Genomic DNA, 19,556 nt, shown 5'->3' with positions numbered 1-19,556 from the left:
TTACAATGTGAGATCAAGAGTCGCACGCTCCACCGACTGAGCCAGCCAGGCACCCCTAAAAGATTACACTTTTAATCTTGACTGGATAAACAACAACAAAATGTTGTTTTAATTTATATTTGATTATAAACAGGGTTGCACCTATGATTACTCATAACTTGTATTTCTTCTTTGATAAGAAAATGTTTCATGAATGGGGCACCTGGGTGGCTCAGTCGTTAAGCGTCTGCCTTCAGCTCAGGTCATGATCCCAGGATCCTGGGATCGAGCCCCGCATCAGGCTCCCTGCTCCACGGGAAGCCTGCTTCTCCCTCTCCCACTCCCCCTGCTTGTGTTCCCTCTCTCGCTGTGTCTCTCCGTCAAATAAGTAAATAAAATCTTAAAAAAAAAAAAAAGTTTCCTGAATAGCCTCTTAAGCATTCACCTACAAAAGGAGGATCTAGTATAAAAAGTCAAAATTTGGGGCGCCTGGGTGGCTCAGTCGTTAAGCGTCTGCCTTCGGCTCAGGTCATGATCCCGGGGTCCTGGGATCGAGCCCCATATCAGGCTCGCTGTTCGGCGGGAAGCCTGCTTCTCCCTCTCCTGCTCCCCCTGCTTGTGTTCCCTCTCTCGCTGTGTCTCTCTGTCAAAAAAAAAACAAACAAAAAAAAAAAAAAAACAACAAAAAAAAAAAAATCTAAAAAAAAGTCAAAATTTTTCCAACAAGAGGTAGTCTTTCATATCAGTTGTGAATAATTATCGGGGTAAATGTATTTAGGAACAAGCACTGAACAGCAGAGTTTTAAGTCTATTGATAGAAGCAAAATTTAAGGCTAACCTTATACAGAAAAATGTAAAGCAACAATAGAGTCTACTCTCTCTGTCTCCCTTACTCCCTTAACATCAAGAGGGCACTTGGTTATGACTGATTATAAAAAAGTACTTGTAATTAGCTGTCAAAGTATAATCAAATCGTCAATCTGAAATTTATGATGGGCCTCTGAAAAAGGGTTTGCAAATCTAGTCAAAAACATGTATAAAATGCTCGATTTGGGGGGCACCTGGGTGGCTCAGTCAGTTAAGTCTCTGCCTTCGGCTCAGGTCATGATACTGGAGTCCCAGGATCAAGTCCCGCATCGGGCTCACTGCTGGGCGGGAAGTCTGCTTCTCCCTCTGACCCTCCCCCCTCATGCTCTCACTCTCATTCTCTCTCTAATAAATAAAATCTTTAAAAAAAAAAAAAATGAATAAAAACAAGATTCAAAATCCTAAGGTATCCAACAAAGGAGAGTATGTGCTCCCTAATTAACATAACTCTACAGAAGAGTTCCACAAAAACTTACCTGTACTACTTGTTTCTGTAGTTGTGATGCCTGTGACGCTGAAATTTGTGTTTTTTCCCGAGCACCTCGGGAACGGTCACTGCTCACCGAAGTCATCATATACAGTATATACAAAATAACGTATGTACAAAATAGAAAATCTGCAAGAAAGCAGGCATGGTAGTAAGCAAAACTTCCAAATTATAGTATAAGAGAAGAATAAAATTCAGGAATAAGGAGAAAACACGAGACAAAACATAACAGGTCTCCAAAACACAAATTCTCGGGGCACCTGGGTGGCTCAGTGGGTTAAGCTCCTGCCTTCGGCTCAGGTCATGATCCCAGGGTCCTGGGATCGAGCCCCACTTCAGGCTCCCTGCTCATCGGGGAGTCTGCTTCTCCCTCTTTCTCTCCCTCTGCCTCTACCCCTGTGCATGATCTTTTTCTCTCAAATAAATAAATAAAAGCTTAAAAAACAAAACAAAGCACCACAATTCTCAAGAAATAACCCATTAGGATTTTACATTTTCCTAGTAACAATTAAGCCAATTTTACTAATGCAATCTAAAAGTCTACAGTTGGGGCACCTGGCTGACTCAGACAGTGGAGTGTGCAACTCTTGATCTCAGGGTTATGAGTTTGAGTCCGATACTGGGTGCATAGATTACTTAAAAATAGGGGCGCCTGGGTGGCTCAGTCATTGGGCGCCTGCCTTCGGCTCAGGTCATGATCCCAGCGTCCTGGGATCGAGCCCCGCATCGGGCTCCCTGCTTGGCGGGAGGCCTGCTTCTCCCTCTTCCACTCCCCCTGCTTGTGTTCCTCTCTCACTGTGTCTCTCTCTGTCAAATAAATAAATAAAATTAAAAAAAAAAAAAAAAGATTACTTAAAAATAGTATCTTACGGGTGCCTGGGTGGCTCAGTCAGTTAAGTGTCTGCCTTCGGCTCAGGTCATGATCTCAGGGTCCTGGGATAGAGCCCTGCCATCAGGCTCCCTACTCAGTGGGAAGTCTGCCTCTCCCCCAGCTCATGCTCTCTCTCTCTCTCTCTCAAATAAAAACAAAAAATAAAATCTTGGGGCACCTGGGTGGCTCAGTTGGTTAAGCAACTGCTTTCGGCTCAGGTCATGATCCTGGAGTCCCAGGATCGAGTTCCGCATCGGGCTCCCTGCTCTGCAGGGAGTCTGCTTCTCCCTCTGCCTTTCCCCCCTCCCACCCGCCTCATGGCTTGTGCTCTCTCACTCACTCTCTCTCTCTCGCAAATAAATAAATAAAATCTTTAAAAATAAAAAATAAAAAATAAAATAAAATCTTAGGGGCACCTGGGTGGTGCAGTCAGTTAAGCATCTGAGTTTTTATTTTAGTTCAGGTCGTGATCTCAGGGTTGTGAGATTGAGCCCTATGTGGGACTTTATGCTCAGCACACAGTCTGCTTAAAACTCTCTCTCTCTTCCCCCCTCCTCCCCACCCACACTCTCACTTGCGCTCTAAAATAAATCTCTTTAAAAAATAAAATTAAAAGGGTGCCTGGGTGGCTCAGTCAGTTAAGCGTCTGCCTTTGGCTCAGGTCATGATCCCAGGGTCCTGGGATCGAGTTCCACATCGGCCTCCCTGCTCCACGGGAGCCTGCTTCTCTCTGCCTCTGCCTCTCTCTGTGTATCTCATGAAAAAACAAATAAAATCTTTAAAAAATAGGGGCACCTGGGTGGCTTAGTCATTAAACATCTGCCTTCGGCTCAGGTCATGATCCCAGGGTCCTGGGATCGAGTCCCACATCGGGCTCCCTGCTTGGCAGGAAGCCTGCTTCTCCTTCTCCCACTCCCCCTGCTTGTGTTCCCTCTCTCACTGTCTCTCTCTCTGTCAAATAAGTAAATAAAATCTTTAAAAAATAATAGAAAAATAAATAAAAATAAAATCTTAAAAATAAAGAAATAAAAGTCTATGGTTTATGATTATAGCGATTCTAAACAAAAATCTCAAACATCACCAACTGTTCTTAACCAGTATTTATTTTACCACTATTTTTTTTTAAGATTTTATTTATTCATTTGAGACACAAAGATACAGAGAGACAAACAGAGCATGAGTGGGGGAGAGGCAGAGGGAGAGGGAGAAGCAGGCTTCCCGCCTAGCAGGGAGCCCGACGCGGGGCTTGATCCCAGGGACCTGGGATCATGACCTGAGCCAAAGGCAGATGCTTAACGACTGAGCCACTCAAGCGCCCTCTACAATAAGAATTAAAAATAGAAATTAGGGGTACCAGGGTGGCTCAGTCAGCTGGGCGTCTGCCTTCATGATCTAGGGGTCCTGGGATGGAGCCCCGCTATCTGGCTTTCTGCTCCACAGGGAGTCTGCTTCTCTCCCCCTCTGCCCCTCCCCCCAACGCATGTTCTCTCTCTCAAATAAATAAAATCTTTAAAAAAATAAATAGGGTGCCTGGGAGGCTCAGTAGGTTAAGCATCTGCCTTAGCTCAGGTCATGATCCCAGGGTCCTGGGATCGAGTCCCGCATCAGGCTCCCTGCTCACTGGGAAGTCTGCTTCTCCCTGTACCCCTCACCCCTGCTCATATGATCTCTCTCTCTCTCTCTCTCTCTCTCACGCTCTCTATAATAAAATCCTTAAAAACCAATCAATAAAAATAAAAACAGGAATTAAATTTTGGACAGGATGCAGAGAAACTGTAACCCTTGTATACTGCTAGTGGAAATGTAAAATGGAACAGCCAGTACCGAAAACAGTATAGCAACCTCAAAAAAAAAAATACTATCTCATTCAGCAATTCCACTTCTGAGTATATACAAAAAAATAAAACTGAAAGTGGGGTGTCAATGAGGTATTTATATACCCATGTTCATAGCACTATTATACCCAATAGCTAAAAAGTGAAAGCAACCCAAGTTTCTACCAAGAGATAAATGGATAAGCAAAACGTAGCATATACATAAGAGGCTGAATAATATTCTATTTTTTTATTTTTATTTTTTAGTTTTTTTTTTTTTTTAAAGATTTTATTTATTTATTTGACAGAGAGAGACACAGTGAGAGCAGAATCACAAGCAGGGGGAGAGAGAGAGGGAGAAACAGGCTTCCCGCAGACCCGGGAGCCCGATGCGGGGCTCCATCCCAGGACCCTGGGATCATGACCTGAGCCAAAGGCAGACGCCCAACGACTGAGCCACCCAGGCGCCCCTATTTTTTAGTTTTTATGTGGGGCTTGAACTCACAACCCTGAGATCAAGAGTCACATGTTCTACCAACTGAGCCAGCCAGGCACCCCTATTAGTCAGCCTTAAGAAGGAAGAAAATTTGGGCGCCTGGGTGGCTCAGTTGGTTAAGCATATGCCTTCAGCTCAGGTCATGATTCTAAGGTCCTGGGATCGAGTCCCGTATTGGGCTCCTGCTCCTGCTCCTTGGGAGCCTGTTTCCCCTCTGCCCCCCCCCCCCATCCCTTATAAAAAAAAAAAACTTTTAAAAAAAAAAAAAAAAGGGAAGAAATTTTTTTTTTTTTAGTAGGCTCTACACCTAACATGGGGCTTGAACTCATGACCTGGAGATCCACAGGCTGAACCAGCCAGGTGTCCCAAAAAAGAAGAAAATTCTGACACATGCTACATAGGGATGAACCAGGAGCATTATGCTAAGTAAAATAAGCCAGTCACAAAAGGACAAATACTCCATGACTCTACTTATATGAGTTACCTACAATAGTCAAATTCAAAGATTTATTTATGAGAGAGAGAAAGAGCACGAGTGAGAGTGAGCATTGGGGAGGGGTAGAGGAGAGGGAGAGAGAGTCTCAAGCAGATACCACACTGAGTACGACCCTTAGGGTCCTGACTTAAGCCGAAACCAAGTTTCGTACACTTAACCAACTGTGCCCCCAGGCGCCCCTATAATAAGTCAAATTCATAGTCAAGGAGCACCTGGGTGGCACAGTCGGTTAGGTGTCCAGCTCTTGGTTTTGGCTCAGGTTGTGATCTCAGGACCCTAAGATTCAGGCTCTGTACTCAATGCGGAGTCTGCTTGGGATTCTCTCTCTCCTCTCCCTGTGCCCCCCTTGTACCCCCCCCCATCGTCTCTCTCTCAAATAAATAAATCTTAGGGGCACCTGTGTGGCTCAAGTCAGTTAAGCATCTGCCTTCAGCTGGTGACCCGAAGATGCTGGGATCGAGCCCCACATCGAGCTCTCTGCTCAGTGGGGAGCCTGCTTCTCCCTCTCCACTCTGCCCTTCCCCTGCTTGTGCTCGTTCTCTTCCAAATAAATAAATAAAATCTATTAAAAACAAATTAAATAAATAAATCTTTTTAAAAATTCATAGTCAAATGTGAAAGTGGTCACCAGGGGCTGAGAGTTGGAGGGACTGGGGAGTTCTGCTTAATGGTTTTGAAATTTCTGGGAAGATAAAAAGTTCTAAAGGAAGATGGTAGTGCTGATCACAAAACCATCTGAATGTACTTAATTCCAGAGAAATGTACACTTTAAAGCTGTTAAAAGAGCAAATTTTATTTTGTATATTTTACCTCAATTTTAAAAAACAATGCAGCAATGCCTTAAAAGTTTCATTTCCAAGCTCAAATTCTACACTCGGCAAAAATACCAAGTGGGACATCTGGCTGGCTCAATCAGTAGAGCATGTGACTCTTGATCTTGGAGCTATGGGTTCCAGCCCCACAATGAGTGCAGTAATTACTTAAAAATAAAACCTAGGGGTGCATGGGTGGTTCAGTCAGTTAAGCATCTGCCTTCGGCTCAGATCATGATCCTGGGGTCCTGGGGTCAAGCCCCTCACAGGGCTCCCTGCTCAGCAGGGAGTCTGCTTCTCCCTCTGCCCCTCACCCCACTTGTGCTCCCTCACTCACACGTGCGCTCTCTTCTCTCTCTCATATAAATAAAATCTTTCAAAAAATAAATAAAATCTAAAAAAAATGGGGGGGGGATGCCTGGCTGGCTCAGTTTATAGAGCAAACAAATCTCAGAGTCATGAGTTCAAGCCCACATTGGGCAAGGAGCTTACTTTTAAAAAAATAAATAATAGGGGTGCCTGGGTGGCTCAGTCACTTCAGCATCTGCCTTCGGCGGGTCATGATCCCAAGGTCCTGGGATGGAGCCCTGCTTCGGGCTCCCTGCTCAGTGGGAAACCTGCTTCTCCCTCTCCCTTTGCCGGTCCCCATGCTTGTGCTGTCTCTCTCTCTGTCAAATAAATTAATAATAATAAATGTTTAAAAAAATACCAATCAAGGGGCACACCTGGGTGGCACAACTGGTTGAGCGTCCAACTCTTGGTCTCGGCTCAGGTCGTGATCTCAGGGTCACGGGATCAAACCTTGCATAGGTCTCTGTGTGGAGTCTGCCTAAGACTCTCTCCCCTCTCTCTCTGCCCCTCCCTTCTGCTCTCTCTCGCCAGATCTTTAAAAAAAAATTTTTTTTAATGGGGCACATGGGTGGCTCTGTCAGTTGAGCATCTGACTCTTGATTTCAGCTCAGGTCATCATCTAGGGGTTGTGGGATAGAACACTGTGTTGGGGTCCACGCTGAGCATTGAGTCGGCTTGGGATTCTCTCGCTCCCTCTATCTCTGCCCCTCCACCCCCACTTGCACGAATGCGCTTTCTGGAAAATAAATTAGTATTTTTAAATGCTATAAAAATTGGGGGCGCCTGGGTGGCTCAGTCGGTTAAGTGGCTGCCTTCGGCTCAGGTCAGGGTCCTGGGATCGAGCCCTGCATCGGGCTCCCTGCTCAGCAGGGAGCCTGCTTCTCCCTCTCCCTCTGCCTGCCTCTCTGCCTACTTGTTCTATCTGTCAAATAAATAAATAAAATCTTTAAAAAAATAAAAAATAAAAAAAAATAAATGCCATAAAAATTTTTAAATGCCAATTGGGGCGCCTGGGTGGCTCAGTCGGTTAAGCTTCCAACTCTTGATTTCAGCTCAGGTCATGAGATCAAGCCCCACATTGGGCTCTGTGCTCAGCAGGGAGTCGGCTTGAGATTCTCTCCTCTCCCTTTGTCCCTGCCCCTGCACACTCACTCCCTCTCTCTCTCTACAAATAAAATTAAAAAAAAAAAAAAAGTACCTATCAATTTAAAGACAAAACCAAGTTGTGTACACATATGCAATAGCTCAGAAAATCAGGACACTCCAGGAACCAATCAAAAACAAAAGAACAAACCAAGGAGAAGCTATTTACAATTAACACCATGAATTACCTACCAATATCCATTCACAACATACTATTTCTCCCTTGCGATCCTCTTGTGAAGAGGGCAAAAAGCTAAATACATAATTTCACAGCCTCCCTTGCAGCTTGGAATGGCCATGGGCCACTTCCCTGAAAAACCATCTGAATACTCATAGCACCTTTACTCAGTCCCCTAAAACCGAAAATAAGCCAATGTCCTTCAAAGGTTGAATTATCTGGAGCACAACCATATGGTTGAATATTACTCAGCAATAAAAAAGAATGAAGTATTGATAAACACAACAGAGATAAACCTCAAATATATTAAGTGAAAGAATCCAGCCTCAAATTCATTATGATTCAATAGTATTCTATTTTATTTTGACATTATGGAAAAGACAAAACTACAGTGATAGAAAACAGGTGACTGGTTGCCAAGAACGGGGCGGGGGGGATAACAAAGGGGTCCAACAGGGTCCAACACAGGAGAAGGATCACCCCAATGACGGTGAAAAAAGATCAAGAAGACAGCTATTAGGAGGCCTATGAAGCAATGAATTCTAATCGGAGGAAAGAGGGCAACCAAAGAGATGCCTCCAAGAAAATGTTTTTGAGAACCCTTAGAATTTGCACATACGAAAGAAAGTATAGAGGTTAATCAGTGGTGGGTACCTAGAAAACTAAGGACGGTGGAAAAAAACAACTGTTAATTCCAAAAAAAAAAAAAAAAGGGTGCAATATGGCTCAACTATAACATTTATATTGTTATAATAATATGGACAGTGAATACTGATCTAACCAAAAATCACTATATAATACTGGGAGGATAGAAGAGAAGAAAGTGTCATATAAACTGAAAAAAAAGGCGGGAAGGAGGCATAAGAAACACCTAAGAGTTGAAATCGACAGCTTCTGGAGAGTGAGATTCAGGAATAACTCCAAACAAGGTGAAGGATTACTGTGGACATACTGAACATGTTGAAAGCAACAAAATGGGGCGCCTGGGTGGCTCAGTTGGTTAAGCGACTGCCTTCAGCTCAGGTCATGATCCTGGAGTCCCTGGCTCGAGTCCCGCATCGGGCTCCCTGCTCTGCAGGGAGTCTGCTTCTCCCTCTGACCCTGCCCCCCTCATGCTCTCTATCTCATTCTCTCTCTCAAATAAATAAATAAAATCTTTAAAAAAAAAATAAAAAAAAAAGAAAACAACAAAATGTTTTATTGAAATTTACTATGTGCTGACTACCAAGTTAAATATTTTATATACATTTTTTTTTTTTTTTTTTTAAAGATTTTATTTATTTACCTGAGAGAGAGAATGAGATAGAGAGAGAGAGCATGAGATGGGGGAGGGTTAGAGGGAGAAGCAGACTCCCCGCCGAGCAGGGAGCCTGATGCGGGATTCGATCCCGGGACTCCAGGATCATGACCTGAGCCGAAGGCAGTCGTCTAACCAACTGAGCCACCCAGGCGCCCTATTTTATATACATTACTCCCAGTAATCCTCAACAACACTCTACAGAACTTGGCATAATTCCCATTTTAAGAATCAGAAATAAAACTTGGGGGAAGCTTAGGTGGCTTGGTTGGTTGAGCATTCGACTCTTGATTTCCGCTCAGGTCATGACTTCGGGGTCATGAGATCGAGCCCCACCTCCAGCTCTGCGCTCAATGTCGAATCTGCTTGTCCCTCTCCATCTGCTCCTACCCATGCTCGCGTACTCTATCTCTAAAATAAATAAACAAAATCTTAAAAAAAAAAAAAAAAAGAAAGAAAGAAAGCTAAGAAAGGTTCTACATAGACCATTAAGATGCAATACAGGGAGTCCTAACTGCGTATTTCCTGGGGTACAGAGCCTACAAACCAAACTACATACTGTATTATGAAATAACCATTGCCTTCATAATCCTAAACTAGGAAAACAGTGGCAAGAGGGCAAGCTGGAAGAGACAAAACTCTTAACTATGAAAACAAGACACACAGCAACAAGTTCCAAAGTCCATCTGTACCACACCTAACCATCTCCCTAACTTTTCAGGACAGTCATATACACTCAGAAAAACAGCAATGTTGAACAACATTATCATTTAAAATAACATGGAGGAGCGCCTGGATGGCTCAGTCAGTTAAGTGTCTGCCTTCTGCTCAGGTCATGATCCCAGGATCCTGGGATCAAGCCCCACATTGGGCTCCCTGCTCACGGGAGGCCTGCTTCTCGCTCTCTTCCCTGCTTGTGCTCTCTCTCGCTCGCTCTCTCAAATAAATAAAATCTTAAAAAATAAAATAACATGGAAGTAAAACCTTTTAAATTTCAAGAATTTTAAATCACTGAATGGAATGTCCATTGGGACTCCAACTAGGTCTTCACTGGTGACCACTATCAATACAGCTTCAGTAAAAAAAAAAAAAAAAATAGTGATGAGGAAAAAGCCAAGATAAGTGAGGAAGACAGACAGCAAACTAAGCATACTTGAAAGACGTGGTAGCTAGGAGATAGAGAGCATCAAAGAAGAGTTTTGCAAGGATGAAGAACACTGGGGCGCCTGGGTGGCTCAGTCGTTTAAGTGTCTGCCTTCAGTTCAGGTCATGATCCTGAAGACCCAGGATCGAGCCCCACGTTGGGCTCCCCACTCAGCAGGGAATCTGCTTCTCCCTCTGACCCTCCCCCCCTCTTGTGCTCTCCTCAAATAAATAAAATCTTAAAAAAAGAAAAAAAAAGGATGAAGAACACTGATCAAGTCTAATATATGCTAAGCCCCTTGAGGAAAGTGTTTATTTCTGTCCCATCACCCTTGTTCTTCTGGGGCCGAACATGGGAGGTACGCACAATTTAATACATACATATTTACTGAACAAAAGAGACCTAGGGGTACCTGGCTGGCTCACTGTGTAGAACATGCAAGTCCTGATCTCCAGGTCGTGACTTTGCACCTGAAGTTGGGTGCAGAGATTACTAAAAAAAAAAAATAATTAAAGAGAGGGGGCGCCTGGGTGGCTCAGTCAGTTAAGCAACTGCCTCCAGCTCAGGTAATGATCTCCAGGTCCTGGGATGGAGCCCTGCCTCGCCTTGGGATCCCTGCTCAGCGAGAAACCTACTTCTCCCTCTTCCTCTGCCCCCCGCCCCCGTACATGTGCTCTCCCTTTCTCTCAAAAAAATAAATGAAAAAATCTTTTTAAAAATTTTAAATAAAAAAAAGAGAGAGACACCTATGCATGGGCTGAAGAGGAGATAACTGAGAGGCAACACATTTGAGACAGCAGTGAAGGAAAATGATCCACTTGGAGAAAAAGAGGGATCCGTCACCATACCCAGCAGAATGAAGAAAAAGAGAGGCATAAGAGCAGCTAAATTTTTATGATTAGGAGAGATAGTCAACAGAGTTTGTTGTATTGGTCTTTAATTTTTAGTAAAATAGACAAAAATATCTGCAGAGAAGGAATACTAGATGGGGGGTGGGTAGAGGAATATAAGAAAATGGCAAAGGCTTGTGACAACTACTAAGGTGAATATAAGGGGAAATCAATAGAAAACAAGTAAAAAGAACTGAAGAGTGACACAGAGGATCCCAAGTGAAAGCAGAAATCCTGAATATACATATAGTGCCGTTAATCCACATATTAACCATGAAAGCAAATCAAACATCAGAAATTCAGAATCACAATTTAACTGAATAATCAAGGGAGATGCGGGTTAAGATGAATAAATCCCTTGCTGAAATATCCACAAGGGATGCCTGGGTGGCTCAGTCGGTTAAGCATCTGCCTTCAGCTCAGGGCATGATCCCAGGGTCCTGAGATCGAGTCCCACATCCAGCTCCTTGCTCAGCGGGGAGCCTGTTTCTCCCTCTGCCTGCCGCTCCCCCTGCTGCTTGTGCGCTCTCTCTCTCTCACTGACAAATAAATAAAATTTAAAAATTTACCATGTGGTAACTGAAATATCCCACAAAATAAAAGAATTTGGATTTTAAACAAGAGTCCATTTATTCGGGGCACCTGGGTGGCTCAGTCGGTTAAGAGTCTGCCTTCAGCTCAGGTCATGATCCCAGGGTCCTGGGATCGAGCCCCGCATCGGGCTCCCTGCTCGGCGGGAAGCCTGCTTCTCCCTCTCCCACTCCCCCTGCTTGTGTTCCCTCTCTCGCTGTCTCTCTCTCCGTCAAATAAATAAATAAAATATTAAAAAAAAAAAAAAGAAGAGTCCATTTATTCAAGGCATAGATGATGTCACCAGGTGAAGAGCTGCTCATACCTACCTCTAACACTGGGGCCCTTTCCGATAAGCTTCAATAAATTTGAAAATATCCTTCCTAAAGAAGGCTCTCCAACTTATTACAATCCTAGCTGCAAGATTCACAATCTCACTAAAGGTAAAAATAACACGTTTAAATAATATATATATATTTTTAAGATTTTATTTATTTGCTTGAGAGAGAGCGCGCGCAAGAGAGTGAGCGCAGAGGGAGAGGGAGAAGCAGACTCCCCGCTGAGCAGAGAGCCTGATGCGGTGCTTGATCCCAGGACTCCAAGATCATGACCTAAGCCAAAGGCAGACGCTTAACCCAGTGAGCCACCCAGGCGCCCCTTAAATAACGTTTTTCATTAAATATGTGTTTCATTCTGGGTGCCTGGGTGGCTCAGTTGGTTAAGCGTCTGCCTTTGGCTCAAGTCATGATCCCAGGGTCCTGGGATTGAGCCCCCCATTGGGCTCCCTGCTCAGCGGGGAGCCTGATTCTCCCTCTCCTTCTGTCCCTCCCCCCCATTGGTGCTCACGCGCGTGCTCTCTCTCTCTCGAATAAATAAAATCTTCAAAAAAAGAAAAAAAGATGTGTTTCATTCTAGTATTTTGAGTCTCATTAAACCTTCTGGGTCATTAAGTACTTAGACAATTTGGTGAAAAGTATGGACTCTTCCCCCAGAAAAACACATATGCATGCACAACTCTACCTTGTGAAAATTTCAGTAGGTTTAGATCTCTCATACCCTTCCCCAAAGCAATAGACAACCCCACTCCACCACCCCCCTCAGTGTCCACGGATGCCTAGGCTAAAAACCATGCTCTAAAAATTAGAAGTACTCTCATGGGGCCTGGCTGGCTCAGTCAGAAGAACACGTGACTGCTGATCTCTGGGTTGGGAGTTCGAGATCCACGTTGGGGGTAGAGACTGCTTAAAAAAAAAAAGTTTAGGGGAGCCTGGGTGGCTCAGTCGTTAAGTGTCTGCCTTCGGCTCAGGTCATGGTCCCAGGGTCCTGGGATCGAACCCCGTGTCGGGCTCCCTGCTCCGCAGGAAGCCTGCTTCTCCCTCTCCCACTCCCCCTGCTTGTATTCCCTCTCTCGCTGTGTCTCTCTCCGTCAAATAAATAAATAAAATCTTTAAAAATATATAATTTCTTTTTTTTAAATTTTATTTATTATTTGAGATAGAGTGAGAGCCAGGAACCAGAAGGAGAGGGAGAAGCAGACTCCACACCAAGCAGGCCCAATGTGGGGCTCAATCCCAGGACCCTGAGATCATGACCTGAGCCAAAGGCAGACATTTAACTGACTGAGCCATTCAGGCGCCCCACAGATATAATTTCTAACAGAGATGGCAGTACATGTGATGAGAAAAGGTAAACTTTTAAAGAAGTGAGGTTGAAAGGAGTGGTTGATTATACTTTTTAAAAAAATGATTTTTTATTAGACCATACATTAAAAAGCCAATTTTAGGGGCACCTGGCTGCCTTAGCCAGAGGAGCATGCAACTCTTGATATCAGGGTTTTGAGTCTGCGCCCCGCATTGGATGTACAGATTAATTAAAAATAAAATCTTAAAAAAAAAAAGCCAATTTACAAGGGGCACCTGGATAGTTAAGCTTCTGACTTCAGCTGAGGTCATTATCTCAGGGTTCTGGGATCAAGCCCCACATTGGGTTCCCTGCTCGGCGGGGAGTATGCTTCTCCCTCTCCCTCTGTCCCTCCACCCACCCCCCTCATGCTCTCTTTCCCTTGAATTAAAAAAAAAAAAAAAAAAAAAAAAGCCAATTTACAAGTATTTTAATGATACACAAAAAGCAAAATTACAAATTTCAGGAAACAGGCTGCCTGGGTGGCTGAGTCGGTTAACCATTTGCCTTCAGCTCAGGTCATGATCCTGGGGTCCTAGAATCGAGTCCCGCATTGGGCTCCCTGCTCAGCTGGGAGTCCGCTTCTCCCCTCTCCCTCTGCCCCTCCTTCCTGCTCATGTGCTCGCTCTCGCTCTCTCAAACAAACTCTTAAAAAAATAAAAAAAGAAAGAAAGAAAAATACTATGGGGCATCTGGAAGCTCAGTCAGAAGGGTATGTGACTCTTGATCTCCCTCGAGCCCCTGTTGCTATAACAATCTAGCATTATTTAATAAAGGTGAACATGTATATACCCTATGATTTAGCAATTCCACTTCCTGGCTTATACCCCCTCCCCAAGATATATATACCTCTAGCATATATGTACCAAAAAACATGTAACTAGTATGTTCAAGGCAACAACCCAAACACCATCTTCAATATATTCCTACCAAGGAATACTATAAAGCAGTGAAAATGGATAATAGCTATATACATGTTGGCTGAGTCTCAGTAACATACTCTATGGGAAAATGAAAAAGAAAACACAGTGACTAAAGAATATACATACTATGGTTACATTAATACTCAAGAAGCATAAATAATTATTAATTTTGTTTGTAAAAAGGTGTTAAAATTATAAGGAAAAGCAAGGAAAGGATAAACTCAAAATTCTGGATAGGGGTTCACTTTACCTAATTCACAGGTTGGGACTGGGAAGTAGCAGACCATGAATTTCAAAAGATTTTTTTCTTAACTAGGTCATGGTACATGAATATTTTTTTTGTTCTTCATATTTATGTATTTTATAAATGTTGATCATTGATTACACACTTCACATAAAATCTCTGAAGTCAACACGTTACAATCATCAATATCTAAGTATTCTATTCTATATACTCAATATTTGATAAAAATTTAAAGTAATGTATACTTGAAAAACAATCAGAAAATAACAATCTGCCCTAATAAACAAACATGCAAAATTAAAATGCAAAGTTTCATGATCATTTTCATTTCTGGCCTAGTGACCCAGAAGGATAAAGATAAATAGTTCAAATAGGATAGATCACACTAACAGGCCCTTAAGTTTCTATCAAAGTCCATTCAAAATATTCCACAACAGGCTACAGATTTCTAGAATTTTATTTCCTAATGCTTTTAATATATTAGCTTCTCTTTAAATACAACAGTACTTATATACAATGTATTTTAGTTTACTATTTTTTCTAAATTTAAATTTCCTTCCTAATCATATCATAAATAAGACCAGACACTCATCTTGTTTTGTTCCTTTCACTACTCAGTAGCTACCAATATAAGAGACATTTGGTAAGTGTGTTGAAATAACATGCTACAGAAGCTGGTAACTTTTAGAAATTAAGAATGATCTGAAAAAGAACAAATCCTAGCAGAGCCAATGATTCCAAAAAGAACAATAAATGGAATTCTGTTTTCCAGAACAATCAATTATAGAGACCTCAAAACAAGCTTTCCTATGATGTGGAACAATGTTCCCCTATTTGTAAATCTTACAGATCTCAGGTTAATGAAATGACACTATACTACCATTTCTAGATATCTTTTTGACCTGTGTATCTTTTCTTAAAGAGCCACCCAGGTGCCCCTTGACCTGTGTATCTTAAAATAGAGGAGACTAACTGAAATTCAGTGTACGAATTCAGGCATCCACAAGAAAAATTATGCTCCTGAAAACTATTTTAGCTAGAAAAGGTCTGACAAACTTCTTCTATGTTAGCTATCCTAGTATTATTTACTTATTTTCTAAATAGGTCCTCTGTTAATTGGAATGCTAGATAAAAGCAACAGACATATTACTACACTGCCTTTTACATAAACTAGAATAGTAAATAACCAATTAAAAAGAATATATCACATGCCAAATATTATGATTTAAAACTTAATATATTGGATTTTTGGGGGTTTAAGATTTACTATTTGAGATAGAGTGCATGCACATGTGTGCGTGCAGGGCGGGGGCGGACAGAGGGAGAGGGAGAGCATCTCAAGCAGACTCCCCACTGAGCCATCGCACAACCCTTAGATCATGACCTGAGCCAAAATCAAGAGTCAGACACTTAACCAACTGAGCCACCCAGGCGCCCCAAAACTTACTGTATTTGAATCTGTCTCTCCGTCAGTATCAGTACACATTTTGAATCTTTTTTCTGAGTTCAGCCATTTTGATAGTTTGCTGGTTTGGGTTTACTGTTTTGGTTGTATTATATGGAACAAGGTTAACTGTTTTGCCATGATTATTTTTAGAGCTTTCTCTGAGTTTAGTGTTCTCCAATATGAATAAATACACATGAACAAATACACTTTTTTAACTATAAAGTACCAACACATGTTAAAACATATTAATATTTCTGGGACGCCTGGGTGGCTCAGTCAGTTAAGCGTCTGCCTTCGGCTCAGGTCATGATACCAGGGTCCTGGGATCAAGTCCCGTGTTGAGCTCCTTGCTCAGTGGGAAGCCTGCTTCTCCCTTTGCCTGCCGCTCCCCATACTTATGCTCTCCCTTTCTCTCTGACAATAAAACCTTTAAAATTTATATATATGCATATATATATATACACACACACACATACATACATATATATTAGTATTTCTGAAATAAAGGGATTACTTGATTATTTCTAAAATCACCTCTGAGCACTATGCAATTCTATCTTAAGTATCTAAAGTTAAACATCCAATCAAAATCTGAGTGGTGTTCCTAGAGTAAAACTTTAACAAAAAAAGTCATTTTTAGTTTACATAGATTTCCAAACAGTTGCTTTTCTACTGAAGAACCTTTTCTCATTCATCTTTTGAACTATTTATTCCCCTATGCTCTCATTTATGAAAATAAACTAGGTACATTAAATATAACAAAAAGGAATTTCTTCTTACAGGAGTGCCATCTGGTGATAAAAATCTGCATGTACAGAAATAAACTTAAGCTAAGTGGAATGGATGCTAAGATTGAGTTTTCTGACTTAACCAAAAAAAGACTTTAAATCTTAACAGCCTTGCTATTACAGCCAAACATTTAATATAATGTACCTGAATCTTCATTTGTCAATCAGGAAAACCATAAACTTCTTTTATGTTTCACTGCCTCAGTATAAACATTAAGACTTTATATCTCCATTGCAATCATCAATCCTCAATCCACATTCGATGTATGTAATTAGACTATAAATAATGTCCTCAGTTCCATGGCTGAACCAGAATTTGAGCCACCCAGGCAACCCAAGCATCCAACTCTTGATTTCAGCTCAGGTCATGATCTCAGGGTCCTGAGATTGAGCCCTGCATCGGGCTCCGTGCTCAGCAGGGAGTCCGCTTGAGATTCTCTCTCTCCCTCAACCCCTCCCCCTGCTTACCCACTCTCTCAAATAAATAAATCTTAAAAAAAAAAGAAAGTCCTGGGGGACACCTGCATGGCTCAGTCAGTTAAGCATCTGCCTTCGGCTCGGGTCGTGATCCCAGGGTCCTAGGGTCAAGTCCCACATTGGGCTCTTTGCTCAGTGCAGAGCCTGCTTTTTCCTCTGCCCCTCCCCCCTTGTGCTCACTTTCATGCTGACAAATAAAATCTTTAAAAAAAAAAATTAAAAATTGGGCGCCTGGGTGGCTCAGCTGGTTAAGCAACTGCCTTCGGCTCAGGTCATGATCCTGGAGTCCCAGGATCGGGTCCCGCATCGGGCTCCCTGCTCAGCAGGGAGTCTGCTTCTCCCTTTGACCCTCCCCCCCTCATGCTCGAGCTCATTCTCTCTCTCAAATAAATAAATAAAATCTTTAAAAACAAAAAAATTAAAATTAAAATAATTTTAAAAATTAATAAAAATAGAAATAAAAAAAGTCTTGGGGCACCTGGCTGGCTCAGTCGGTAGAATATGCTACTCTTGATCTCAGGGTCATGAGTTCATGCCCCACATTGGGTGTAACTTACCTTTAAAAATACAAATTAAAAAAATCTTACTTAATGCTTCAGATGTCCAGCAAAAAACCTCCAAAGATAAAACTGGGAGTTTACAAAGCAAGCACAGAAGAAAAAAAAAAAAAGTGCTACTGAAATCCTATGGAAAAACAGAGCCCAGGCGCAGCTGGGTGGCTCAGTCCATTGGGCATCTGCCTTCAGCTTAGGTCGCGATCCCACGGTCCTGGGATTGAGCCCAGAGTTGGGCTTCCTGCTCAGTCGAGGAGTCTGCTTCTCCCTCTTCTCCCTCTCCCTCTGCCCCTCCCCCTGCTCGTGTGCTGGCTCTCTCAAATAAATAAATGAAATCTTTTTAAGAAGAGGAAAAAAAAACAGAGCCCAGAAAATATATTAACAGGGTGTTGTGATTCACCAAACTTTCTTATACTAATTTTAGGGGCGCCTGGGTGGTTCAGATGGTTAAGCCTCTGCCTTCGGCTCAGGTCGTGATCCCAGGGTCCTGGGATCGAGTCCCACCATCCGGCTCCCTGCTCAGCGGACAGCCTGCTTCTCCCTCTCCCTCTGCACCTCCCCCTGCTCATGCTCTCTCTCTATCTATCTCAAATGAATAAAGAAAAAAAAACTTTCTTATACTAATTTTATATATAAAACTTCTGGAGACAGTGAATTCACAAATCAAAATAAAAGCGTAAGTTATCAAAATAATTATCAACACCTTTAAAAACTGTTACCACCAATGAATTATAAAATGAACAAGGCAAGGAAACTAGACTATAAAAAGCTACAACTTTAACATACTGTCACACGGAGAAATTCTATGTCCTTTCTTCTGGACACAGAGTTATGTGTAGTAAATAGCAATAAGCACCCAGTTGCCAGACCAAAGGAATCCAGTTTACACTTGTGTCCCATTCCCTCTATCACTCTCCACCCACAAGAACTACTACCCTCAAACATGTTCCAAGAGAATTCTTAGAATAGAAACAGACAAGAGCAAGAGATTCTAAAAATAATCCAGGAGAAACTCATACATCTCTCAGGTTCTTGAAGTGAAGGAAACACCAGGTTATTTCAATCTATTCAACCGAATTTTAAAACCCTTATTTACCTCGATTCATCCAAAGTAAATTAAAGATGGGACAGATTAACAGCAGGTAAGAACTGTTACATGTTTAAGCTCTTTAAAAACACTGCCAGCAAAATACCATATAAAGCTTCCTAGATTATCTCAAGTGTAGGAATAGTCTAAATTATTTGTTATATAAGGAAAGTAAGTCAGGAGAATAAACTAACTTGATTAAACTACAGACTTCCTCTGTAGAACGGGTATTTTTAGAAAACGTTTTATTAACTGCTGTTTTTTTCAAGGACTTTTTAAAAGATAAGGTACCTCAGTGAAACAGTGGCATTTAAAGTGATTCTAGAGTTTAGAATGAACTGAAAATGGTTAACAACAGCCACTTGCACTTATACTGAAGCTTAAATACCACAAATTCATCCTAAGAGGACCCTAACTTTAAGCCAAAGGGGGGGGGGTGAGTGGGTGGATAGAAATTTATTTAAAAACCATGTAATATCATACCATAAAAGAAAAACAAGGGCACATTTGATCATTCTGAAAAATTATAGAACACTTCTTGATAACATGCTGAGAACTATGAAGATTTTGCTGAAAGCACCAACCACCAAAGTGCTTTATTTAAGATAGTATCGCCAAGTGTCAGCAATGGAAGACAGCTCTAAAACCAGGAGGCTCACACAATGGTGGGGGGTATCTCATCTACTGCATCAAAAAAAATCTACATTCCAGAAACAGCAAAGTGAATGTCTCTTTCTCAAAGAGAATGTAATTAACTCAAGTCAAATTAGTCAGCTAAGGCCTCAACTATAAAAACAAAATATACAATTTGTGTTCAAGAAACAAGTCTCGGTAAAGAATGCTCAGAGGTGCGCTGTTCACTCAGTCCTAAGACCAGTGGCGCCGGGACTATCTTAGGAATAGGGGTCCTTCATCTTTATGAAAATCTGATTCATTCATTCATTCTCAAAAGCCTAAAACC

General features: G+C 42.0%; 1 protein-coding gene across 2 annotated transcripts in view; it reads right to left on the bottom strand.

Moving 5' to 3' along the window:
* The window catches only part of UBAP2 (ubiquitin associated protein 2), a 128,285-nt gene that overhangs the window by 86,117 nt on the left and 22,612 nt on the right, over nucleotides 1-19,556 (bottom strand). For both annotated transcript variants that reach the window (XM_032396916.1, XM_032396915.1), the window contains exon 2: nucleotides 1,323-1,462. In XM_032396916.1, the coding sequence (XP_032252807.1) occupies nucleotides 1,323-1,421 (99 nt within the window). In that variant the 5' untranslated portion in view covers nucleotides 1,422-1,462. The remainder of the gene's footprint in view (nucleotides 1-1,322; nucleotides 1,463-19,556) is intronic.

The sequence above is a fragment of the Phoca vitulina genome, unplaced genomic scaffold, assembly GCF_004348235.1.
Source record: "Phoca vitulina isolate PV1807 unplaced genomic scaffold, GSC_HSeal_1.0 scaffold94, whole genome shotgun sequence".
Classification (NCBI taxonomy): domain Eukaryota; kingdom Metazoa; phylum Chordata; class Mammalia; order Carnivora; family Phocidae; genus Phoca; species Phoca vitulina.
Note: the sequence above shows the minus strand (reverse complement) of the source record. Positions and strands in the feature narration are given on the sequence as shown.